The following is a 26,253-nucleotide window of genomic DNA, read 5'->3' as shown; positions in this document are numbered from 1 at the left end:
AGCATCACGGTACGGTGTCGGATTGACGGCTCACAGTGTAGGACAGGATGAGATGTGTTTTTTACATGGAGTAGACATAGAGTACGATGTTTGTGTAAGCGACTTCCACTTAGTTCTTGATAAATCTTTAGCTTGATATCTTGCTGAGGTGCAGCACGTTTTACACGATGTGCTTCGCAGTGCGTGGGAGCTGCAAGCGCCAGCCATGAGGGCCATCCTCATCGCAGCCGCGCTGGTCCTGCTGTGCCAGTCATGCATCAGGGCAGAGGACTCCGGTGACAAGCAGTTCACCTCTGTGAGTCATCCCTGACCCTACAAGACAACTGTCACACACACCATGTCTGCTGTTGCCTATTACTGTTTATATTGATTCCCACCAATCATTTGGAGCAGACATGCTTTTTCCTTCTGTAAATACATTTTGGGGCCTTCAAAAAACTACACGAAGCTGCATTCTGGCATTGTAACTTCCTTGCAATTTACCGGTCACAGCCCTCAGTCTGCAGATTGTCAGCGCTCAGTAAGCTGCTTGAATGCATCCTGCTATGCATGCTGTGACAATGTGCTCCACTTGGCTCAGCATTACTCACATGATTACTCACAGGAATCACCTCAGCACAGTGACTGAGCTGCTTGTAACACTGTGGTGCAGAGGGCTGCCGAGGAGATCATCCAGGGCAACATCGAGACCGCCACAAAGAGGGTGCTTGATTTAATAAACAAGCCCACCCCCAAGCCTCAGGAGACCACAACCCCTGAGGGCACGACCACTGCGGGGTCTTTAACGACCCTGCCACCCCCCAGCACGAAGACCCCTAACTACCTCAACCCCATTGTCAGCGCCACAACGGCCAACAAGTGAGCCCCCTCTCTGTTGTACATTCAGGTATGAATGCCAGTGCCGCATCGAAGCACAGAACTTTGTCATGTCTTTCGCTCGTTCTTTTCATAATCAGCAGGCAGTGACACTGCCAAGCTACCCACCTTGAAAGAGCGCTACTGACTCGATCAAATCAGCTGCGAGTATTAGATAGTATGGTGCCCAGCAGAATGACTGCCTCGCTCCCTCGCTAGCAGCAGAGACTGCAAGAGAGCCTGATGCACAGGGTTTGCCCTCTGTTGGGCCGGCCAAGAAGCCACTGCCAGAAATGCAGGACTTGCAAGTGCTGCAGCAGCGTCAAGTTCTGCTGCTTGATCTGATTATTTTCTCGAGCCAGGCCTGCAATTCAGGCATCCCTGGTGTGCATGCTGTTATAGCGTGCCCCATCTGGAAAAATCATGCGTTCCATCCGTTTATGTAATGACCAAAGGAATACACATTCAAAACAAAATCTGATCTGCGCAGATACCAGCCTTTTGTGGAGCAGGCCGGGTCTCCGGGAATTTTCCCGTCACCTAATAGCCCAGCCTTCAACCTCGGCCCGGGCACTAGTCGCTATCTCGTTATCGGAGGTGACTCACCCGCATAGATTAGTCATCCGGTTTACTCACCCACCCAGATGATTCACCACCCGCATGCATATGACTATATAAGGCCCGCTGGCAGTCCCTCGCAGGCTTGGCCTGGGCTGAAGATGTGATCAGTGACTTGAGCGCTCAGAACACCCACACCCATGCTTTAGCATCATGATCAGATTAGTAATACCTTTTAAGTGCTGACGTGGCGGGTGCAGATTGGGGCCGCATTGGGAGCGCCCAGAGTTTGGGTTTGGACCAGTGCAGCGCCAAGGACTATGGTGGCAACAACGATGTCCAGGGTGAGTCATGCTTTGCTACCCCTTCTTTTGTATATGCAGTAAATATGGTGCAGCATTATTACTTATCTCTTGATCCCATCAAGACCATAATTGAGAACACCTTTCTGGCTCCATGACAATGCTGTGTGACATTGTCTTGCTGTCACATATAGTGCAACTGGAATGGTGATTGCTGTGCTCGCAAGACTCCTTTGTGCCAGTGTGTCATGACTGACTGAGCATGAATAATGATGACATCATGCGCGTACAGGTGCGCTGCAGCAGACGGAGACTGCCCTGCTGGCGGATCAGGTGTGTGGGCTTCTGGGCGGCTGCCAGGCAGTCATCGGCACCGGAGACAACTTCTACCAGTGTGTACGTACCCCTCCTATTGTTGGCAACCGCCTGCAGAATCTGATTCCTGCAACCCACATTCATGCCTCCCCTCAGCTACAGTCTCACAACCTTGCGTCAGCTGCACTAGCGGATGTGGCTGCGCTTCCCCTGCACTATAAACCCTTTCAGAGGATATCCGTACTGTGCTTCCTACAGTGCTGCCCATTCTGGTCATTCCAGTAATCGCAAGTCAGTCTTACTTTCTATTCTGATTTTTATTTTGGCATGCATGCATGCTGTGGCCCTCGTCATGTGACAAGCCTCCAGGGCAAAGCCCCCGTAACATTTGAGGACATGCATGCTAGTGATGCCCGTAATTTTTGGTAATTTTGGCTTCCTTGCTGCGCAGGGTGTATACCCCGGAGACACCACCAACCGCTTCCAGTCAGACTGGTAAGCATTTCCACTGTCTCTCATGGGGTAGATTTAGCATGTTTACTAAAAAGCAGCACCTGTCTTCTCACCTCGAAATGCATCTGTACTGGCATTTGCTTGTTCCTTATGTGCAATTTTTTACACTTACATTGCTTTTTCCGATATTATTCTAGCGAGATTATTGTCTGCTTGCAGGTCTCAGATCTATCAGACTCCCAAGACACCGAACCTGCAGGGCCTGGTGAGTCATCCCAACCCATTTGAAGACAGAGTTACCTCTGCAGTAAGATTTGTGATGTGTCTCTGAGTGCACTTAGAAATCAACCCTTCAGTGCTTCAGATATTCGTCTCTTTAGAACCTGTGCTGACTGGGTGTTGACTGGACCGCAGACATGGTACCAGACCTTTGGCAATCACGACATGGTCATCACTGGTGAGTCATCCGCTCAGCTGTTTCTTTATAATGTCTCACAATGCCACCACCTCGGGCAATCTTTTGCTTTGCATGCATGCACCACGATCACTGCAGGCCTGCGTTTAACATCAGTCTATGATCTTAGGCTGCTTGTAACGTTCCATGCACGCGGCAGAATTTCAGTCAAGCTGTAGAAAGAAGGTTCACCATGTAAAGAAGGGTGCCTGTGCTGCAGGCAGTGTGGAGGCTCAGATCGACTACAGCAAGACGGATCCCAAGTGCGCCCTTTGCTCGACATTTTTTAGACCATGTGCCTGACACTATTTGGAAACAACCGAATCACATGCTCCCTAGACCATGCATCACAAATGTACCAAATAGTATGCTTCTGCAAAAAGTGCATGCCTCATGTAGAAAGTAATCTCAAAGACGGCTTCATACTTGCACAGGTTCTCAATCAATGGCTCAGATATTTGGACCAATGGTCCAGGCATGCGGACCAAGACATGTGGTGTTTCTGAGAATGAGCAAGAAAAATGAGATTGATGGCTGCGCGCAGGTGGCAGATTCCCAGCAACTACTTCCTTGTGGACCTCCCCACCACAGCGGGAGGCCCCAAGATCCGCGCATTCTTCATCGACGCAAACCCCTTCATTGCCAGGTGCGCAGGGAAATCTGAAATAAACCAATTTTATCCTTAACCCCACACGATGATTTACAGTCCTCAGAGCAATCATTTATGTGTTGACCCAGCATGCTTTCTCTCCAGGTTTATTCAATCTAAGCGCGCTGCTCTTTGTATGTTCCGTTGAGGTCAACTCAACCACCAGTCATCTGGAGTTTTCCAGCGTTCTGAAAGGCTTTGTGCTTGTTCGCAGCTACAACGTCACGGGCCAGAAGTACAACAAGGCGTACTACAAGGCACACGTAAGTCCTTTCTAGCAGCTGAAGATTGAGCTTAGAATGAATTTATCTGAACCCATGTGTCGCCACCACTGAAGTCACTGCTACACTGAAAAATTAGCAGGAATCTGCAGGAACAAAATCACAGCATATTGAAGCATAGAATGTGCATTGCTGATGGCAGAGAGATATGGCTACATGGGGTAGGGGGGGGTTTTGGTGGAAATGGTGGCTTGAGATCTTTCTGACTTGTGTATGAGTGTGTGTGTGTTTTTGGTTTTGCAGCTGAATGCGACATACATTGATGGCCAGATCGCATGGCTGCAGTCCAACCTGGCATCATCCACTGCTGACTACAACATTGTTGTGGTGCGTGCATGCATGCATGCATGCAAGATATTTGGGCTACCAGATTACCCATGCATGCAGTTCATGCCACGTTGCCTTGAAATTTGCACCAGGGATGTGCTCACTAGCCAGCATGTCACATGAGGTTCAGCAGAGCTCTGGATGATTCTTCATCTGTCTTGAGCAAGGATTCCTGCGAGCCATGCGCACTACTTTTAAATAATCGCCACCGCAGTGCCATAATATCTCATAAGCAGCATGCACTGCTGCCCTGCGTGATGACTCATATGTAGCATGTGACACGTTGCATTTCAGCTCTTCGTTTCCATTAAATCATGCTATTGTGCTGTGCAGGGACACTACCCGCTGTTTGGCTCGGCCACGCAGTACGGATTTGACCAGACTGGCAAGGCAACCTCCCCTTACCCAGGCAACTTCAACGCATGGCAGAAGGTGAGAAACGCCTCTTGCTCCAACTCAAAGATACAATGCAGACTATCAACGTAGGCTGGAGGGGACTTCTGGATAATGCCATTTTTCAATTCTTTGTGTAAAGTCAGGTGCAAGCTGGGTGAAAGGCTCTATGTTCGATTACTCATCAAAACCTAATCAAGAGGCGTCCAATGCTCGATATCACTAACATTGTGCAGTGACTGCTGCTGACCTGGACATGGGCTGTGTGAGCATGTGTGCATGCTGTGACTCACCCCTGTCCTGAAAGCAGGGGACACAGTACATAACAGTTCAATCTTGGTTCAAGTTTGAAGCCCTGGAACCCTGCATGCTGACGTGGCATGCGACATGTGCGCGCAGCTGCTGACGACCATCTACGACAACAAGGCGACCGCTTACATGAACGGCCACGATCACGTCATGACAGCTGGCAACCCCAACCAGCCGGGCGCCCCAATTCCTTACAATGGCCACACCGTCTTCCTGACCTCCGGTGAATGCCTTTTCACATGCACCGCACTTCATTGAAGTGACTGTCATGAGGAGCTGACCTTTAATGCCTCAATATGCCTGTCTTGGAGCTCTTAATTTAAGGCTTGTTTGATTCGCCATAAGGGAACTCCCCGCTGCAGTTAGAAGGCTGTCTCTCCAGATAGTATTTGGGTGAACACATATCTTGGCAAATAGGTACCAAATACGATGACATGCGATGCAGAGTAGCAGCAATAGAGCTTGTTGCGTCATTTATAAGCTGACTAGGCAGCCTGTCGAGATAGCTAGCGCGGTGTATCAGGACCTTTTGCCTGAGCAGCAGACCCTGCTGTTGACTCATGAAAAGCTCATGTGTAAGCATGACTGATATGACTGATGGAGTAGGGGCCGGATCATGGGGCGAGCCTGCCGACAGCTGTGGACCGGCAAACAGCAATTACTACACAAACGGAGGTGAGCCTCCTTACTCTATGTCTATATATATATATATATGTAATCCTCATGAGTGGCGAACCCAGAGCCCAGAGGGCCATAGGGCATACACAGGTCCGTCTGCAGCCGGAACCCGCGGACAACATGCACAGGCTTGCAGCCTTGTCAACTCACAAATGCACCCTTGCAGCCTACAGGTCTACACCCCTATTGTGTACAGTAGTTCAATGACAGGGTGTGCCCACAGGCCTGGCACCATTACTAGTCCATTGTGAGTCACACCCCTTGCATGCCGGTCAAGCCAAGCAAGCCAGATTATCCTGATCTAGCAGCAATCATATTTGCATCGGTCGGCTCCTTGCTTCTTGCATGCAGGGCATCATAAGTTTTCTATTGAGCTCTGTCAACTCCTAAATAGTCTGCATTGAGCCGGAATTTATTTTTTTTGCACATTTCTCATGCAGGCAACGGAGGCTTCATCATTGTGAGCGCAAACGCGACCACCTTCCAGTCAGACTTCTTCGTGCTCGGCTCGCTCTTCTCCCAGTGCACGATCACCGCATTCGCAGACAAGACCAGAGCGCCGATCATTTCAGAAAATTGCGCACTTGGACTGCCCAACTCATGCTGCAGCGCACCCAGCAGCGCTTGCTACCGCTGAGGTGAGCGCTTAGTAAGGCTTAGTCACGCCCTTTGGCCCCATTACTCATGGTTTGTAACACTTTTGCTCTTTTTGAGGTGAATCCCAGTTGACTTCCGCAAACAGAACTTGCACTGCACCTGTTCATTATTCCTCTTCACAAAGGTCTGGCAGTTACATCCAATATCCTTCTATGCCCATAGATAGAGCTGTGAAGAGTTGGCAGTATGATTTACCATTGTTGTGTTTTTGCTGCAGGGCCTGCAATGAGGAAGAGATGAGACAGCTAATGGCTCATCTTCAGAAAGGCAGCGAGCAACAGCGCAGTGCTTCAAAACTCGGGTCCGGAGCCCAGCTTGCAAGGCTTGTTGCGGTGGGTCAGCAGTGGTGCTCGCATGTCTTGTACATACGCAAGGAGATTTTGTGGGACGTCAAATTATGGAGGGCTATAAAGCCGGTTCATACATTGCCCCTTGCAGAAATTGTGCAGTCGGGAACCAATTGTGTCCTGGAGTAACTTAGAGAGTCCCTCCCAATACAGCAAGACACAATTTGCCCAGCCATTCAGCGTCATGCCTGCCACTGCGGATTCCAATATTGCCCTCAGTAGAGCAGCGCTGGACGATCTAATTGCTGATGTCAACGTGATCGACTTTTATTTGAGCAGCGCCGCAGGCAGATGTCGAGTGCGCACTGGACAGGGGATGACTGACCAGTGGCCGGCTCAGTCCAGCGGCTCTTCTTTCATTGGGTCTGCTTAATTGCGTATTTATTTCTGGTCTACACTCAAGTCGCAGATACGAGGAGTGCGAGCCAGAGACTAGAGTAGGTAGAAAGCCCTTTTAAACATGCTTTAGGAGTCAGCCTGTCAATCAAATAGTCAGAAGGATGGTGTCAGAACAGACTGTCGAATGCCTTCATCAGAGAAGAAGAAATTTGGAAGAAGAGGCCACGTGAAGTGCTGGACGTCAAACTTCGATTTCAAGATCAAATTTGAAATGTTCCGAGACTGTGAGATTGGGCATCATCTACCGAAACATTCTTGCAAAATTCATTTAATTACGCTTAGCAACCGTCTAAATTCTGCATGCGTCCGCTTAGAAAGGTCTTCTTGCAACATTGCAATGCGGAGTACGGTCTTTCATCCGGTGTTCTCGCCTTGTTCAAGGTACCACACACACCAAGTGATCCAAGTTGATCAACCCAGCTTACATTCTGTTGTGTGACTGCAATCATCGAATATACTTTGCCAGCACCGACTATTTCAAGTTTGTGTGTTTGCAGTCCAAATCACCGTATATGCAGCGTTGTTGCGACGAGAAGAACACGGCATCGAAACCCTCCTTGCCAAACAACTGCCCTTCTCAACCAGATCCTTCGGCCTTTTGCTCCTTCCAAAAGGTGCTTCGGTGACCTAGCAAATGACCGATGTGATAAGTCAATCAGGAAGACGAATAAAACAATAGTGCCTATTACCCAGTCGTCGATGATTTGTTGGGGCATGGGAAACTTGCTACTTCGTTATAACATAAAATAAATTGCTGTTGCATGCGCAGGAGTCCAGTGGATGATGCACGAGCAGAGCTGTTAGAAGCAATAAGAGGAGGCAGCACCGATCTGCAGCAAGTGAGCAGCATCGTGGACATCTTGCTGGAATCGAACCTGCCCTTTAGGGAGCAACTGCTGGGCGGGGGACCCTGGCAGGTTGGGCTTTGCCTTTTCACTCTATCACAGATCCTTATAGCATAGTCTTGGACCCTTGGTGTGTCAGGCTACTGGTCGAAAAGACGACCATGCAAAGCAGAACGTGGGACCTTCACGTGAGCAGAGAATCTACAATATATACTTGGTGAAAGTGTTTGCTGTGCAGGTTGTGTACTCTAGGGGACCGCTGCTTTGGCAGGGATTCACTTTGGCAGGCAATGCGCTGTCCAAGCGCAGGATTGGCCGGTCCAGAAACAAGGTGACCTCCCTGTTGCTTTTCCAAGCTACAAATATGCTTCCAGGCTGCACCGTCGGAAGGCTGCTGCACTGACGGGTCTTATAGACTAGAGAATTCTGGGACCTTTCCTTTGAGTCTCCCATTGCTCCCTTGTCAGAGGAGTTGTGCGCAGCGCAAAGTTTGCATCTGCATCTGCTGCCTACACTATGTGAGCTCCCAGCAGGTGCAAAGCTGTCAGCTAGAAGGATGTTACATGCATGCAAGCTTGTTAGGTCACGAGCTCGCTTCTTGGTGTACAGGCCTCACAGGACTATAACCCGGCAGACCGCAGCGTGATCAACAGGGGGGAGATATTTGGGGAGGGCGTCTGCGTCACTGCCAGCGGCTCCTATGAACCCGTGGTGAGGACCTTTCCGAGACATTCTCTTGCTGTGAATTTCCTCTGCACATGCCTTTCTGCCAAGGGCAGTGCCACTTGCAGAGCACAGCGCGCTCGTGATTCTCTTATGGCAGGAACAGTTTGGGTTTTCCCCTTGTACAGGCAGATTCGGATCTTGGCTTGGGATGTGCTTCTGTGGCCTGCTTTTGCATACGCTTATTTTGACGGCCCCTATTTCGCCGCGCTGCTGTTTGCATTTACTGTCCAGGCAACTCCTGTTTCGGCTTCAGTTCTGGGTCCGGGTGTATATTCATCATTTCGAAAGTGGAATTTGAATTCAAGTATTATTCTGTTGCTCGGATAATGCCGCAGGGGGAGACAGACAGGATGCCGGTGCTAGTGAAAGCGGAGATAGAGGGGGGGCAGCTGCGCGCGTTTGGGAAAGTGCTGCCGCTGCCGATCCGGGGGTCCGGGTTTGTGCGCATTGCGTATCTGGACGACTGCATCCGCGTGCTTCAGGACCGGCGCGGCGGCGTGGCCGTGCAGATGAGAGAAGACCGGCTTCGGCAGATCATTGGGGACAGCGATTGATATTTTGAAATTGACTTTAAGCAGGAGGTTATGTGCGCACCGGCGTGGCTTCGGCAGATTATTGGAGACAACGGCTGATATATTCAAACTTAAGATTCAATTCAAAACTGGAGATTCTGTGCGCGGCGGCGTGGCCGTGCAAATGAGAAAATACCGGCTTCGGCAGATCATTGGGGACAGCGGCTGATATCTTCAAATTCAACATTAATTTTTGAGCAAGAGGCTCTGTGCGCGGCGGCGTGGCTTTGAGAAATTATTGGAGACAGCTGCTGATGTTTTTTGAATTCGAATTTCAAATTTGAACCTCGAAATTATGTGCACGGCGGCGAGGCAGTGCAGATGCGAGTAGACCGGCTCCGGCACATTATTGGAGTTAGCGGCTGACGCTTTTAAATTCAAAATTTGAACTTCAAGCAGGAAATTCTATGTGCGGCAGTGTTGCCGTGCAAATGCGCAAGGACCGGCTGCGACAGATTGTCAAAGGCGGCGGCTGAGCTTCTGATGTTGCATTTTAAAACTGGAACGAGGTTTTGTGCTTGTTTTTCTTCTAGGGTGGTTTGTGAGAGTTGAGAAGTGTGAGTGCGAGAGGAACGTCTGCAGCGCAATTTTCGGCCAAAGCGGCTGATTCCTAAATGTTATGCTTGAATTCATGGAAAGATGCGACCCCAGCTGGACCCACCTCAGTGGCTAGGCGTATTTGAGGGGTTTGCTACGTTGATGAATTTAGTGGTGCTGTCAGCTCTATATACAAGGATTACATCCGTGTGGAAGAGATGAAGATAAAGATCAGAGCTGTTATATATTTCGCTGGTCAGTTATGTACTGTACCGCCGCCTTTCATGAAAGCTAACTACAGTACTTTTCTCCTGTCTATGACCAGTCCATTCCGATAGGTTTACGGCATTATTGCTTAGAACAGGGACCGTATTCAGGACACTAGCAGGTCAGCGATCCCTCATAAGCACAGCAAAACTGCTGTGACAGTTTGCACGCATCACAACCCCCTATCAGCAATACTCTTCAGGGGATATCTGCGTGCACAGCGTCTGCCATAAATTCTCTAAGACTGCGACCGTTCTTTCAGGACAGGAAATGTCCTTATCCTTCATCAGGCAGAATGCAGCACTCTCCCCTGGTCATATTGACGATTCAGCGCCCTGCTTAAGGCTCATCAGACCAATCTGCACTGAATAAACTACAAAATGTGCAGCATGCATCTACAAACTACCAGACAAGTCAAACTACCAGCAAACTAATTAAGTTCCAAAAAATGATCTGCATCACAGGACTGCAATGCCAGTCCCGTGGGAAGCGTGTCTGCTTGAAACGGGTCAATAAAAGGGTAAAATCCTTCTGCGGAAGGGATGAAAGAATTCCTCAGCTAACTCGCAACATAGTGCTACTCGATGATCACGACATCATGTCACGGTGTCATGTCATGACTTACTTGCGTGCCTGAGAGCCTGCAGCTGCAGGCAGGGACATCTCAAGGTCCAAGAATTTCTCGACGCCATCCTTAGAGTTGCGCGCTGTGTGCCTGGGGAATTGTGTGCTTCCATCGTTGGTCAGCTGAGCTGGCGCAGGTTGCCTCTACAGGCTGCGCAGCCGGCACAGCTCGGCCGACACCGGCCTCCCCGGCAGCGGCTGCGCGCGCGTGTCGGCCCTGACCGGCAGCTTCCCAGAAGCTTCCGCAGCACTTTCTGACGCGCCGTCACCCCCGCCGTTACCAGCCTCGCTGTCTTTCTTACAGAGCTCCGTCAGCAGGAGTTCCCGGTCCTCGCCAGCCGCCAGCCGGTCCCTCTTGAGGGTGTAGTACAGCGCGAAGTAAACCAGGAACTTCACCGCCATTGGAGCAAGCATGATGCACAGCAGGCCGTTCTCCAGAGCGCGCGCGTTGCCTAGATTGGCCGCTGCCTCGGCGGTTGCGCGGGCTGCGGAGGAGTTCCCTCCAGCGGCGGCCGGCGGCGCCGCGGTGCCTGACAGCATCAAAGAGTGAGTAATTATAAAGGTGCCCATAAGGGTCAAGGGAAATGGTGCTAGGGTTAGGACAGCTATGGCCCAGGACACCAGACTGGGCGATGCACCTCCTCTCATTAGGGGCGAGAGCAAGTTCAGGCTTTTTGCAAGAAGACAAACAAATGGTGTTGAGATGGTGTTCATTCTGCCAGCATCATACCTGTGTGCTTGTGGGAAAGACTGGTGAAGCCGAAGAGCTTCTGGGCGAGCACGCCGGCCAGGGGTGTGCTGAGAGCGCCAATTGCGCCGGTGATGCATTTGTCAAACGCGTACACCGATGTACGCACCGCCTCTGGGACAATCTGCGCATGAGGCTGCAGAGTTACTAAATTGCTTACTAAGAGGCATGTGTCACCAGCTAGAAATATCTCGAATGGATACACAAGAACGTAAGCGTCTGGCGATGAATTTTGGCACTATATATTGCGCGTACAGGGCATGTCCCGGATCATTGGTGATCGTTCATACCAGCCCATGCGTGACACTATATGTCTTGTCATATCACCCGGATTCCAATATATGCGCGCAAAACTCTCTAGGCAAGGTCCTGCTTGCTGCGTTTGGCTCAGCTCTAGAGCAAGCTTGCTTGGCACAAATTGCTGAGCTGTTTGCAGCCCGAACAGAGGCATGGAAGATTATGCAAAGCCACAAAACAGGGAGATTTTGAGTGGGCACGGATGCGATTCTGAGGTGGTGGTCTACATTTTGATGCAGACAGCGCACGCCGCTGGGCCCAGGGCGTTCGCCGTGGTTTTTCTTGTTTTTTAGTTGTGCTGAGTTTGTATCAGCATCTGCTGGCTGTGAGGCGTCTCACAGCAGCTCACAATTACAGCAGCATGGATGTGAAGGAGTGCATTTAGGAATGACAGGCGTGACGTGGCATGAAGTAGTCACCTCGGCAAAGATGGCCGCGTTGTTCGAGGCGGGCCAGGAGCTAAGGGCGCCGATGGCAAAGCAGAGAATTCCGTACTCCGGCAGCAAATGGTCCAAACTTCCAGGCACGCCACTCGCATATTTTGAGCACCCTGCATGCAACATGGCTTGAATTCTGTCCCCATCTCTCTGACAGACATTTGCCGCAAGTTTTGCACAGACATACCAGACTGGCTCTCATCTGGCGTGCGCAAATCTGAATCCAACGTGCTAATCGCATATCAGTAGCTGAGAATTCACCAAAAAAAACAGCACTCCATGCAAATCCTGGGTGAAAGATGTCATTTCTGGGGCCCATGACGTACAATCTATCCTGAGCAGGCACACCCTTACTAAATTCGCATTGAAGGGCAAGGACAGCAGCTGTGTTCACAGGGCACGGCCTTAGAACGAATCCCGGTCTGGCACATGCACGGGCGGCGTGGCAGCATCGTAGCATGCATCCCTCAAAGCAAGGTTCTTAGAGCAGGTTCCACATCCAGCAAGCATTTAAGTGCAGTATTTAGACATTTGGCCCCGGCTGGCGGGGGGCGATGTAAATACTGAGCACCGTGCCCATGGTTGATTGGGTCTTGCTTGAATCTGGTGGGTCCAACAAGGGGTGGGATTATGGCAGCCTTCAATTGCAGCTTGTCTGCAGAACGCACCTTGCCTCTTGGCAGGAAAAGCATGTAATAATATAAGTGATTTAGGCATAAAACCCCCCTGATCCCTTGATTTGAGCCCGTGAATCTCAAAAGTGCACCGTACCAGGCATCGCCTTGTACAGGACGGCGGTGAGCGGCCCGGCGGTGGCCATGGACAGTTGGTTGATAAAGGGGCGCGCCGCGTACGGCATGCGCACCTGTGGCACAACACATGCCTAATCTCTGCCATGCACGTACTAATTAATTGCCTCCAACGCGGTGGAGCAAAATCGACGGCCTCAGTAGCAACTTATCAGCCATGCATGCATCATGATGCATGCATGCAATTCAGGGCCGGGGTCCCTGTTGTGTGCCCAAAAGTCAATCGTTCTTTTGTCTTTTCTTTTCCTGACAATCAACTCACAAATTGTCTGGGCATACACAAGCAATTACAAAACAAAGACCTGATGAAACATTACCGCGAGTGCATCTGCGGCCCAGCCGCCCATAAGGAATCCAAGTGCCACGCCCAATGTCGTGCACAGGCTCAGCGTGGCAGTGGCAACGCTAGAGAAGCCCAGCAGCTGCATGGGCACACAATCTTCAAGTCAACACCCCTTTGATGAACACCTCGTATCTGCGCGTTCCCTGCTTTGTGGTTGGATTGTGGGGTTACACAAGGTGAGCATGATGTTTGTTGCTAGGCTGAAGCAGCCCAAGCATAGGTCACTGAATTGTTTCATAGCCTAAAGATGCTTGGAGGTTTGCTCTTTACAACACAACAAGCTCTGGTGGTTGTCCAGATTTCACAGCCCTGCTTTGCTTTGCGGTGGTGGTCTTTTCCCCCAGGACTTGTCAAAAGGTCGTTTAGTGCATTGAAGCGTTGGGGTGAGGAGATTGGCTGACCTGGAAATAGAGGACCTTGTAGCCGAAGCCCATGAAGCCGATGGTTCCCACGATGCTGGCAAACATGATGATCTGGAACGACCTGCCGCATTACACTCTCATTGATATGAGTAGTCCTGCATGACTACCTTGCCACCAGATTACTGCCCGTCCTCACAAAACGGCAGATCAAGGATCAATGCACATGCGACTTTAAAAACCCACAGCAAGACTATGCCGCTTCCCTTGTCAAGGGGTCTTCGCAAAACGAACTTATGGGCCTACATGAGGAATCGTCTCTGGCTGCTCCAAACACATTGCCTCAGTGGGTGACCAAAACGATTTGGGCTGAAGGTCATGCTCAAGGAAGCATTCTCACCTGATCCGGAATACCACCTTTGTGGCTGTGAAGATGGTGATCAGCCCTTGCCACAGGGCATAGCCAAAAGAGGCCGCTTCTTTATTGTGCCCCTGCCCTGCCTGCATGTTGCGCGGCTCAATCCCCCCAAGAAAGACGGCCGCAGCTGCCGTCGCCGCAAATGCCGCCACTACAAATACCATCACTCGCCAACCCTGTGACATCATCGAACTCAAAAAAATCAATCACAACATGAACTTTCATTGAGAGGCAAGGTGCGTTTCAGAAAAGCCCCAGGTGAAGCCTGCCACAGTTCTTACCCTGATTTGGAGTTGCCAGATGCGAAAGACCCCCAGGATGAACGGGCAACCTCAACATTTGAGGAGTAAAGGGCTGTCAAATTAAGCTGGCGTTGCTGCACCAATGCCGTTGCAATTACATCTGTCTTGGCGCACAATCTTACACGCTGTGGGTCCAGCATTTCACGCAAGTCTGCGCACCTCATAGTTGTGGATTTCTCGGTTGCCGTAGGTGATCGCCAGGAAGTTGAACAGCATGCCACCTGTGCATCACGATTAGCCTCAAAAGAGCCCTTGCTCTTTCTCTCCCTGGCCAGAACATGCAACAGAATAAATAGTTCACCACGTTCTACTGTTCAGTATACCAAAGGCAAAATGCAAGAAGTACAAGGCAGTGCAAGCGCCAAGAAGGGAGGAAGGGCTGCCTTGCAAAATATCAGAGCGCATCAACAAACATAACTTCTCCCAGCCCAGGAGCACTGGAAAACCTCAAAACTATATTTTGCGTAATAAAATCTACAGTATGATCAAATTTGCAATGTGTGCGCACCCAGGGCGGAGACTGTGAAGATAGTGCCGAAGGCTCGTCCCCGCTGCCGCGCATGGTACACCTCAGCGATGATGGACTGCACGCATGGCATGACTAACGCCAGGCCCACCCCATTCAGGGCGCACCACGCAGCCGCCTGACATATGCATCGGCAACTCTTTAGACAACAAATATTCACTTGTCAGTGGCGTAGAAGCTGCAAATGCCCCCGCAAAATAGTCTTTATAGTATTGGGACAGTCAGGGACTCTGCACTCCGTCAAAGGGAACACTGCAGTACTCATTTCAAAACCCCGCACCCCCGGCAGTGCTGGATAATTACGTAAGCAACTTTTAGAGGTCTTCCTGACACTATGATACCAGGGTCATGCTCCAATGGATTGGGCTTGTCGAGAGCTTTCCGAATCTGGTCTCAAAATCATCATGGGGATTATATTTTGGGAGATACCTATAGGGTCTTAATTATCCACCCTTTTTGGCCAAAATTAAATGTGTGTTGCGGCTTTCAGAATGAGGACTACAGTATGCTCCTGTATCTGAGAGATGGTCAGAGCAACGGCAACAATTTGTGGGTAAGCAAAGTCCCACTCTAAAGTCGCAGTGGACGCTCCCATAAGACAGAGAAGCAAGGTGCCGCTTCTTTGTGGTCGGCAGCCTTCTGAGATTTACCTGGGAATAGGACGTGGAGAATCCAAAGGCTGTGCTCATGCCAGCCCAGATGAGAGCTCCGCCAGTGATCAGATAAATCCTGTTGATCATGTTTCCCGCCACCCCCACAAATGGCACAATGATGGCCTGCACATTCATGCTACCTAGATTGGCTGCATTGACAAAACTTGGCTTTGCATGTAAGTGAGAAGCTTTTGGACAGTCTCGGATGCTCTAAATAATAAATTGTGCCCACGCAGACTCCGTCAAAACAAAGTGAGCAAATTTATCAGAGCAGTCTGCTACACACAGAGTTCTGCAAGTCTCAAGTAGGTTGCCTTGAGCGCGCATGCATTTGTTCTCTTCAATGGCAGGCAACCTCACACTCAGTGTCATCTCATCTAACAGAATTACTGCATGTCATGTAGTAAGCAGGTGGGCATTTGTCATGGGCACACCGTGACTAGACCCCTCCACATGGAAAGCTCTCCCAGCTTTGAGACAGATACATCGAGCGAGCGTCCTATGGGAAGGTACAGGGCCGAGACAACCATCACGTCAGCATGCTCAGCTGCGCGCACACAAAGAGTGTCAAGGGACAGAAGCTGTCATATAAATATGATTACAGTGTCGGCAAACCCAAATCCCGAAGGCCATACGGCATACACACAGAGTGTCTGCAGCCACATCTGTGGGGCCTGAAGGTCTGGTCTGCAGCCAATATATATGGTATCATACTAAAAGCCTAAGTCCAAGTGAGGCGGTCATACAGCACACGTACAGAATTATCTGCAGCCACCGATGCAGTGTCTCACCGCGAAAGACGGGTGCTTGAGTCGTTCATAGACGCACACAGACAAGAACGAGAATTTTAGGAGCTTGATGAAGTGTGAACGGCAAATAGAGAGGATCCTGTTCACCTGTGAAGGCAATCGCCATGACGATCGTCGTCCGGATTTTGTGGAGCATAGGCACCTCCATGGTTTTTTCCCCACAAAATATCTTCCTGCATCGCAGCCTTGTGCTTAGCGCTTGCTCTGAGCGGAAGACAGTCCTAGTGAAGCAGGCAAGCTCCATGACAAAGCTCTGCACTGCAAGGACCTCACGACACATCGCCGCTGGCACAACCTCTCGATAGATCAGAGACTTTGGACCGTCTTAATACCCGTGAATTGGGGTACTCAATTTCGTGGAGGGACGACAACCGTCTGTTGACTAAGGAGGCATGCAGCAGAACAAGTACCCTTTCGCGGCCCACTAATTACCCCAACTCGTACAACCTCACGGCAAATGATTTAACACCAAAACTTAAACGGTCACTTGGTGGACAAAGAGCCTGCAACGCGCAGGATCACCTTGAAAGTCTCTCGGTAGATTGGCAAAGGGTGACAAAGCACTCGCTTCCTCCTGATAATCACGACAGATGACCTGTGTTTTCCAATTTGCAATGCAGCAAATAAAAAAATCTGCCAAGAAAGGGACCCGTCGAAGGGGTGTGGATGATCTCCTCAAGAGTGCTTGTCCCGTCGGGATCCGAACATCAGAACGGGACGTCCTACCGACCAACGAGTGTGACTAAGTAATTGTACTGGACAAAAACTATTATGGGATGCGGTATTGAATAGATACTCTTTATTCGGCCGGGCCTTTGTTCGCAACTCGTGGCAGAAGCAGTCCGACACCTGCAATGGTGCATAATGCCAGCACGTGATGTGAAGGGTGACTAATCTGACAGCACCAGCATGGCAGTGTTGCCAGGATTCTATTTTGCTGTGAGGTCATGCAAGTACTAAGCTTGGGGCTGCAGCTTATTGGAGTGAATTTGCATTTTCCTTCGTTGCATTGGAAACCTCAGATATTTTGATACGTATCCCATAATAGATTTATAGGGATATAAGTGTCCTTGCACTGACAATAAAATTATCACACAAGGAACAGGGTACAGTCTGGCTAGCACTGCTGGCATCTTCCAGATACTGCTGATATTAAATGCATCTCAATGACAGCACTTGACATGCGGTGACCATGCAAATCTACAGACAACTTCAACATAGCTTATATATTGCACTCCAGGTCTCGTCTACTAATGGAATGAATCAGCCTCCTATAGCAGCGCAAAACTAGCAGGCCTCACAGCGGCTTAATCCGAATCTCTGCCATCGCACATGTCAAAACTGCATATCCGAGGCAGTCCCACAAGTATACTTCTGACAGTGACTTTCAACTATGCGTCTTGCTAGAGCGACTTCAAATATCAAATGCGCCTGCAGGAAACCTTTTTGAGCCGCCTTGCCAGCAAAAGAAGAGGTTCGTACTATCTAAGTCAGATTACCAAGCACTTATACCTGTGGTCCCAAGTTGCACAGGAAAAAAAATTGAGCTGCGGCTATTCCACAACTGTGACGCAAGAAAAAATTGGCTGTTTGCAGCCGCCACCAAGAGAAGATGACTTGGTCCACTAAATGCCCTAAAGTGCTGAGGTAGAATTGTGAAAATACTTCAAACATAATTCTTATGGCTGCCCATGCGCGATAGAAGAGGAGGCTGCTTCCTGGCTGGGAGCCACAGCAAAAAAGTTTGTCATCAAATAATCTTCCTCCTCATCAGCACTCGCCAAATTGGTAGTAGTTTTGTGGTGTCTCAACAGACTTCCCAGACTTCGACTTCGCCAGGGCTCTCAGCTGCCCTTAAATCAGTGCTCATGCCACATGCAGCTCTTATAGCGCCTCTATCGAAGGCAGCTTGTTGCAATTGATCCCATGCTCATCTGATAGACTATCATAGATATTGAGCACCCTCAATCAACCACTCCACCATAGCTATAGCAATCTTGAAGCCCCTCTGTGACTGGATTTTTGAAGAATCCAACCACAAGGGGAGAAGTGGCTCCCAACAAGACATGCACAGACAGACTGAGATATTTCCAGAGGCACAAGCTGTGCGATGGAAAACCCTCACACAGTCCCCTTTCGGTCAGGGGAGGGCTGCGGGGTTTTCCCCGGCAGTACAGGGGGCGTCATTTCGAGCGCAAGAAATTTGCTGACGCTCTCGACAGATGTGCCGCGGAAGCTGAGGCTCTGAGCGAGTCCCCTCAGGGACCCCCCCACGCCGCCAATGGGTACCCCCAGGGACCCCCCGCTGGGCCCCCCAAGCGACTGCCTCTCCAGAATACGGCGATCCGATTCCTCATCCCCCTCCGGGACCGGGGGGTCCGGGCCCGCACTCTGTACCACCTGACCCATAGAAAAGCCGTTGTCAGAGTTGGTTTCAAGCTCAAGGAGCGAATTTGGCACTTAACATGACAAGCTCAGCCAGTGCTAGGATCAATGTAAAGGGTACAGTGGCCGTTGCAGATCCCTGGTCAATACTTCCATATTGACCAGGCAGAAGACAAACTTGGAATTGGACGCTGCGAAAAACATAGATTTACAGGGCAAAGGCCTCTCGGTCTCCTTCTTCATGCTGACAACTGCCTCGTATCTTCTTTCCAAGGGTGCCAAGGTGTCTGAAAGGATCGGTGTTTCTTTGCAAGTGTTCGTTGTGTTTCGGCCCCCCACCTGTCTGGCAAGGCCGGCGCGCAGAGCATCGCGGGTGACTACTCCGGAGCCGGGCAGGGAGGAATAACGGGTGCTGCCGAATGACGAAGTCTGGCGCAGCGACTGCGCGCGGCTGCTGGCACCTGCCTTGGGCAGACTCGGACTCACACCTGTGCAGCTTGTGGAGATTAAATAAATCCGAAGCACATCTCGGCTGCAATTGAATATTTAGCGTGCATGTGACACCAGGAAGGCGATAACGGCCTCTGTAAGGCGGGCAGGCAATACAATGATTAAACTTATTGATTCCAGAAAGCAGCCATCCCTATCAGTGCTTCTCAAAATATGCATCACGCTCCAACAGGCATATTTAGCATGTATACATTGTATGAGTATTGGTGCATGTATTTGGTGCCGCTGACTATTGAGCTGAGGGCGAGGAGCAAGGAATGCCACAAGAGGCCTGGTAATTTGCTAGAAGCTCAGATTTACCAGATTTGGCCGGCGCCGTCGGCCCGTCCGGTTCTCGCGGGCTGCCCGGCAGATCGGCGGCTTCGTCACCCTTCCCCTTCTCCCCCGTGGCCACCGATGCCTCTTTGGAACCTGCACACACAAGGTTTGCTTTTTAAGACTCCCTTCTAGTCATTCCATGTTACAGCTACTTTAGCAGAGACTGCCAAGGGGAAACCACACAAATTTGTGGACACCAGTTCATTTTACGTGCAATGACATCGATTTGATCTGTGTGGTATGCCTGAGATGCTGGGTACAGGTCAGATCTTTGATGGTGTGACACCCAATGGAGTGTGTAAGGGCTGCTTTTTGCACATAAAAATCGTGCCATGAGGAGCAGATGTTGAGAGGCTCACCAGTTTCATCCACTTCCTCTATGCGGTCGCGCGGCAGCGTGTAGTACAGCCCAAAGTAGATGAAGAATTTGAGCGCCATCGGAATCTGCACACAACCACAGTTCTTCAAGAGAGAATCTTTACGGCACACTGAAGAAGAGCAGATCATTGCCATATGCATGGCATAAATTCCATGAAGGTCTGAATACTCCTGCATTTCCTCAGTAGTGGACTATCAGAAGCACAGTCCCGTGAAAAGCAATTACTGCAGAACATCCGGGGAGGATATGCCATGGCGCAAGTAATGTGTCAACCAGCAGACACAGGTGCTTGCCTGCATGTATTCTGGCAATAGCAGCTGTGCACCATAGCTTGCAAAAAGTGTGTGTGTGACCAGCCTTCCCTTGCTGCTTGCCTACAAAGTCGACTGTTCCAGCGATTTTCAGGAGAACAGCTGAAAAAAGAGCTCACCAGCATGATGCACAAAAGTCCGTTCTCCAAAGCGCGCGCATTGTTGAGGTTGTTTGCATGCTGCGCCGCTAATGCCCCGGCGGGTGGGGGCGCGTGTACAGCGGCGTGCCCTCCTGTTAACATTACTAACCCTGATTAGGCATTGAATTATCTCAACGATGGTCATTTCTTTGCCCGCGCCAGGCCTGCCCTTTGCGCATCCCTGCTATGCGTGCTGTAATAGGGCCTCATCTAGAGGTCATCTGCTCATTAATGATGAGAGGAATACATATTTACTGATGATTGTTCTCTCCTGATCAGGTGCAGATGCATCAAGCGGCATGGATCAATGAGTTTAGCTTGCATGCAGGCAGATTTTGTTCCTGCACAAGCATCCCTGCAAACCAGACATCCTTCATTTTCCGCTCAGCTATAAAAACAAATTAGGGATACAGTACCTCCGCTGGCGTGCTTGGCTTTGTGCGTGGACACATGCACGAAGCCGAAGACCTTTTCTGCCAGCAGTCCGGCCAGGGGCGTTGTCACGGCTCCCAACGCCCCGATGATACACTTGTCAAAGGCGTACACTGACGTGCGCACTGCCTCTGGGACAACCTGTTGCACAAACAAAACGTCAGCATGTATGACTTGGCATGACTAAGAATTTGCTGGTTGACTGAGTGAGGCTTGTATGTGGCTAAAGGTTGATCTCTGATGACAGTTGCGGTCTCATACCATGAACCAGCTCTTCTTTCTGGTTGCGGTTTTCTGTCCGCAAACACTCTGGAGAACTGCTCAGCGGTCGCAGGGCTTCAATGTACATTTGAAAAATTTCCTATGAACTCGCGCCAGGCACAGCTATTGACTCACAGGTATATTATCGCCAAATGCCCAATCTGTTTTATTCACCGTAAAATTTTGAGAAGAGTTTGAGTACCTTTTGAGTACCAACCGATTATGAGTACATTTTTCATGCATGCAAATTGTCATTCAGGGAGATGGATGCAGGCAAGCCATTCACGTCTGCAAATATGGCCGCATTGTTGGATGCCGGCCAGGAGGCAAATTGTGCGATGGCAAATAGCAGCGCGCCGTAGGCTGGCAGGTATTTGTCCAGGCTGCCGGGCACCCCTGTTGCATGCGCTGAATTTCCTGCACCCACCAAACCACATCTGAATCACATCTGAATGCATGTGCTTCAGTGACAGTAGTTTATCAATAGCTTCAGGTTCAATTTTGGGAGAGCTGAGGACAGTCCCATGCTCAGCCAACCTTGTAGCACTTGCTTGCGACATACAACAGCCGCCCCTCCTTCTGGTCCAGGACTATTGCAGTCTGACATGCTCTCAGATGCTTGATGAAGCCATCAAGACCGAGGCATGCAACACAAAGCTATGCAGCCTGTGTTTACACTAGATCACACAGCAGGGAGTAATAATGGCAATTCCAAGGGCCTAGTGTCCAGTCTTTAGTACCCCCCGCACAGAGGGTGCCGGGAAAATAATATACAAATTCAATATAAGAGTCTATATTTAGGGTTAAGGGTCTATATAGGGTTTACAGAGGCCAATTAGCGCTCATCATATTTAGAGTCCCTGGAGGGTGCAAAAGGGTCGGCAGGCGCACCGGGCATGGCCTTATACAGCACGGCAGCCAGAGGGCCAGCGAGGGCCATTGAGAGCTGGTTGATAAAGGGGCGCGATGCGTTGGGCCAGCACACGGACAGCGCGTCTCCGAATGCCCCGCCCACAAAGAAACCAACTGCTAGTCCCAGCGTAGTGCACATGCTCAGCGTCGCCGTGGCAAGATCTGAGAAGCCCAGCAGCTGCGGAGCAATTTCAACCGTCAGTCAGTCAAGTCGCAGTGAGCACTGTCCAAGGGGCTTGTTGATAAGTGCGACGCTGATCAGTCAATCTATCAATGTGAGCAGGACTGGCTGCCACCAGTAAGGGCCTCGAAGTGGTGAGCTGAGAACTCTTGAGCTGAATAAAATTAGAGTTTCAGGGCAAGAATCGACATCCCTTGAGCTAAAATCTGGGCGGACATGCAGGCATTGCAAGAGCGCCCACAAAATCATACAGCCACTGTCCTGGAACGATCATGCATGTGCAGATTCCATCACCCAGATAATGTGCACTGCAAGCCCTCAATATAGCATGAGGGTGATAAAGCATAATCCCCTGTCATATTTAATACCCCTGGCACAACACCATGCACCCATGGAGAGGCTTCCAGATTTGGCTCACCTGGAAGTACATGATCTTGTAGCCGTTGTTGACATGCGCGATGACACCCACGATGCCCGCAACTAAAATGATCTGGAAGGACCGTATACGGAACACGGACCACGTGGATTTGAGAATTAAGCAAATCCCCGCCCAGGCCGCCTGCAGAAATGACTGCTTTGGCGCATCCTCTTCCACCTGCAAGCATTCTAAATTTAAATGTCTGTCTGAGCCGAAGCTTTGGGGGCAAAGTGCAACTTGTCAAACATGTGGGAATAAGGGGTCTGTGATGTACAGGCAGGTAACAGGCAGAGTGCAGAGGAAGGTATGACCATGATGTTACATTGCAGGCACGAACATTGTCTGCAGAAAGGACTCACGCTTAAAATGGTCTGAAATGAAGCATCAGGGCTCTAGAAGAATTAAGTGTACAAGTCTCATCGATTGCTGTACATCAAGGGCACAACATTCCATGTTTTTGACCAGAGAAAAAGACATTGAAGAGAAGGAATAGTCACCTTCTCTTTTGGGCGCAGACTGCGGGGCTCAAATCCCCCAAAGAGCACAGAAAGAGTCGCTCCAGCCGCCACTCCGGCAGTTGTGAAGAATATCATTCGCCACCCCTGCAGGTTCACAAGATATCCTTATGCTTTGCAAAGGGTAACACTTTGACTTCACAAGCCGCCCACAAAATTATTGCTCCAGTTCTGCATGCATATGGGCTGTCCAGATCTGATATTCTCATGTCTCCATAATGTCGCACTTCCTACAAATTCTGTGCAGCCATCAATATAACCAAGGACAATTTGCATGACACGGATAAAAATGTGGCGGTACCTCGTGGTGAGCAATTTCTTTGTTGGCATAGGTGATGGCAAGAAAATTGCCCGCCATGCCACCTGAGAATCACAGCATACCTTGCATCTCACGGCGTGCACAAATGTAAATTATTTGGTTGAACTCAGGCCGGTCAATGTACCACACAGCATGCTGACGCAGAAGTTTCCATTAGTGTGCAAGTGAAGACAGCAGGATCTAGTATTTTGCACTGGAAACACATTGCTATCAAGAAAGAAATTCCCAAAGCAGCCCAAATAGTCCTCATGCGTCCTAAAATTTGTCACTCACCTAAAGCGGATGTTGTGAAGATGATGCCGAAGGCTCTGCCGCGCGATTTGGCACGGTACACCTCAGCGATGATGGACTGCACGCATGGCATGACTAATGCCAGGCCCACCCCATTCAGCGCGCACCACGCAGCCGCCTGACACATGCGCCACATGTCATTAGTCACAGGAGCACAAAGACACTTGTCCAGAACTGAACTACTCAATCAACCTGGCGGTAAGTCCTGCATCCTGTATAGGAGGCCTTGAGATACAAGAGGCAAAAGCTGGTGTAAGGGCACAATGATGCTCTTTTACGCCATTTATCTGGGCCGGAAGGCAAGTAATCAAGACCTTCCAAGTCATAAATGCTGTGCAGCTGTTGGCAAAATGCATGGAAATGTGCCCACAGATTGGGTTGGCGTCTAGCCTGCCCTCTATGGAATTGAGTGACCACGTACTGTGCAGAATACCTGCAGTGTCCATATTAGTAAAAGGGGATCACACCTCGGAGTAGTTATTGGAGAATCCCATGCCGACGCCCATGCAGCCCCAGATCAGTGTCCCTACAGCGATGAGATGGATGCGGTTGTACATATTGCCCGCCACGCCCACAAATGGGATGCTGACCGCCTGCAGCAGTCATCAATAGAAATGAACCGAAATGAAATGAAAATTTAACCATGCTCAAGGGTTATCACAGTAAGGACAGGCGCTTTTGGTATGGCAAAATTTGCCAAACCACAGAAAATTATTAGCTCCTGTATCAGCTGCTGCACACTTGGTGGTCTCATGCAGATGGTTCTTTGACAGATACTAGGACTGCTAGCGTGCTTTTAGCCGAAACCAAGCAGTTGATCCGCATGAGCTGATGCAGTCACGCTGGCATTCTGTTCTTATATCTGTGGGCAGGCAATAAGCGCACCAAATGTCAAGCACACAGCAAGAGCAAGGCTGAACAGGCACCTCGGTGAGCATGCTGGCTACATTTTTAGTTTTGTTTTTACCTGCACGAGTGCGCGCCACATGCTGAGAGTCCCAAGCTTGGAGGCTCCAATGTCAAGAGAGCGCCCGATTGCCAGGTACATGGCCCCAAGCAGCATCGCCTCTGCATGCTCCGCTGTGTACGCGACCGCCATCACAACAGTGATGCGCACGCGCTGCCAGGCCTTCATCTCCATTCTGTCAGTGCTGTGCTGATCTGCAGTGATTGTGTCCTTCTGATGCTAATTGAACACCCCTGCAGCTATCAGTGGTTTCGCTGCAAGAGGAGCTGCTCCGTGCTACTGCTGTCTTGCTGATGCTGTTTCAAATTGCCCGGCAGCTGTCAGCGGTGCTCTCGCTGCAAGAGGAGCTGCTCCGTGCTATTGCTGTCTTGCTGATGCTGTATCAGATTGCCCGGCAGCTGTCAGCGGTGCTCTCGCTGCAGAAGGCAGAGTTCACTGCCTCAGTTCTATGCCGCTGCTTTTCCTTCCTTACCCCCCTAGCGAGGTGTGGCACTGACTGTACGCAGCCGTTAGGCCTTGCCAGATTATTAGGAGAGACTAGCAGTCGAGCTGACAAGGTGTGACTCTCCCTGTCTACAGCTAGTTCCTAGGCCTCAACCGCTGCTGCTCCTGTAGGTGTCCTGTAGCAAGTGCTTGCAGAGAGCTGCGCGGTAGCTGGCCCCACAGCAGCTGCCGGGAAGTGTGGGAGCTGTGCCTGCACCTGTGTGTGCATGCACACCACCCTTGAGGTCCCTCCATGATCAATAAAGGCTCCTCATGTGCCAGGACTGCACAACAGAAATGCTGACACACTATGGTGCCTCTTCTAGGATACAACAAGTAAGGTTTGAATGATTGCATCGTGGGAAAGCAATCAGGCTGCTTGGGACAGAAAAAAAGGCCCCATTCTTGGCAGGGGACTAGAAAATTTTGGGACGTCTCTGTGACACCATGATATGATAAACTTCACAGTTATAAAATCTGGAGACTGTCCTTTGGGACGACAGCAGCAGTACCTTACGTACAGTGCTGACGCCAAACGGCATCGAACTCTTACGAAGTTGGCTGCTCGGCTTCAGAGTACGCCAAGTACAAATTTTTAGTACTTGAAGGTGACCAGATCATTGAATCACCTTCTCGAGGTCTCTTCACGGTGTCGAATGCTTTTCGATCGCCCTGCGATCTGGAGCTCTCGCGAACCCTTCTTTGTGCAGCTCTGGCTGTAAGCGCTGGTTGTATGACAGATATGACACCACTGTCTTAATGTAAGACTATTTGATACTATCCCGGTTGTCGATGGCGTGCCGGCTCAGCCGTCAGCCGACGGTGACTACCATGGGGAGAATATGCCGCACCGCGGAGCCGTCCAGGAGCTGTTTGCAGAAGCTTCTGATGTCACCTATGACCTCGACAAGAACTACTAGAGCGTTTATCAGCAAGGTCTTCATCGAAAATTGTGCGAGGAAGACCAGGGACTCATCGGGAATCTCTGGGGAGGTCCGGCACGCATGGGCACATGCTGGATCAGTGCGAGCACGTGATCAAGTGGACCCAACAGCACTGCATGCAAACCGCTTGGCAGAGTTTTCTCGCTATGTCTTCGAGAAGGTAGAAACCATGCCTCAGGGCTCCAGTCCAAGAGCTGCATTCTATATCGTTGAGCCCCGCGGCCCGGGCCCCTAGCTA

At 50.3% G+C, this 26,253-nt stretch overlaps 3 protein-coding genes across 3 annotated transcripts; 1 reads left to right on the top strand and 2 right to left on the bottom strand.

Annotated features, from left to right (window-relative positions):
- Positions 1-205: 205 nt before the first annotated feature.
- Positions 206-9,102, top strand: COCSUDRAFT_59751 (Metallo-dependent phosphatase; the record flags this gene model as incomplete). The annotated part of the gene is made up of 20 exons (XM_005643308.1): positions 206-295; positions 653-858; positions 1,346-1,452; positions 1,674-1,757; positions 2,008-2,111; positions 2,482-2,525; positions 2,703-2,748; positions 2,898-2,940; positions 3,158-3,200; positions 3,482-3,583; positions 3,801-3,849; positions 4,111-4,194; positions 4,528-4,626; positions 4,987-5,119; positions 5,503-5,571; positions 6,015-6,096; positions 7,747-7,894; positions 8,061-8,153; positions 8,432-8,533; positions 8,884-9,102. The coding sequence occupies 20 exons, from the start codon at positions 206-208 to the stop codon at positions 9,100-9,102; spliced, it is 1,947 nt and encodes a 648-aa protein (XP_005643365.1).
- Positions 9,103-10,692: 1,590 nt separating this feature from the next.
- On the bottom strand, positions 10,693-16,397 carry COCSUDRAFT_59750 (MFS general substrate transporter; the record flags this gene model as incomplete). Its single annotated transcript, XM_005643307.1, has 12 exons — positions 10,693-11,078; positions 11,279-11,420; positions 12,013-12,143; positions 12,802-12,895; positions 13,157-13,261; positions 13,584-13,665; positions 13,942-14,135; positions 14,421-14,482; positions 14,770-14,905; positions 15,438-15,563; positions 15,875-15,987; positions 16,337-16,397. The coding sequence occupies 12 exons, from the start codon at positions 16,395-16,397 to the stop codon at positions 10,693-10,695; spliced, it is 1,632 nt and encodes a 543-aa protein (XP_005643364.1).
- Positions 16,398-18,370: 1,973 nt separating this feature from the next.
- COCSUDRAFT_59749 (MFS general substrate transporter) lies at positions 18,371-24,762 on the bottom strand (the record flags this gene model as incomplete). The annotated part of the gene is made up of 14 exons (XM_005643306.1): positions 18,371-18,649; positions 18,974-19,122; positions 19,445-19,555; positions 19,822-19,906; positions 20,272-20,384; positions 20,709-20,865; positions 21,272-21,402; positions 21,877-22,075; positions 22,497-22,673; positions 22,994-23,098; positions 23,313-23,374; positions 23,604-23,739; positions 24,089-24,214; positions 24,589-24,762. The coding sequence occupies 14 exons, from the start codon at positions 24,760-24,762 to the stop codon at positions 18,371-18,373; spliced, it is 2,004 nt and encodes a 667-aa protein (XP_005643363.1).
- Positions 24,763-26,253: the final 1,491 nt, after the last annotated feature.

Source organism: Coccomyxa subellipsoidea (genome assembly GCF_000258705.1).
Source record: "Coccomyxa subellipsoidea C-169, whole genome shotgun sequence".
NCBI classification, from domain to species: domain Eukaryota; kingdom Viridiplantae; phylum Chlorophyta; class Trebouxiophyceae; family Coccomyxaceae; genus Coccomyxa; species Coccomyxa subellipsoidea.
This window is presented reverse-complemented; position numbering and strand designations above follow the sequence as displayed.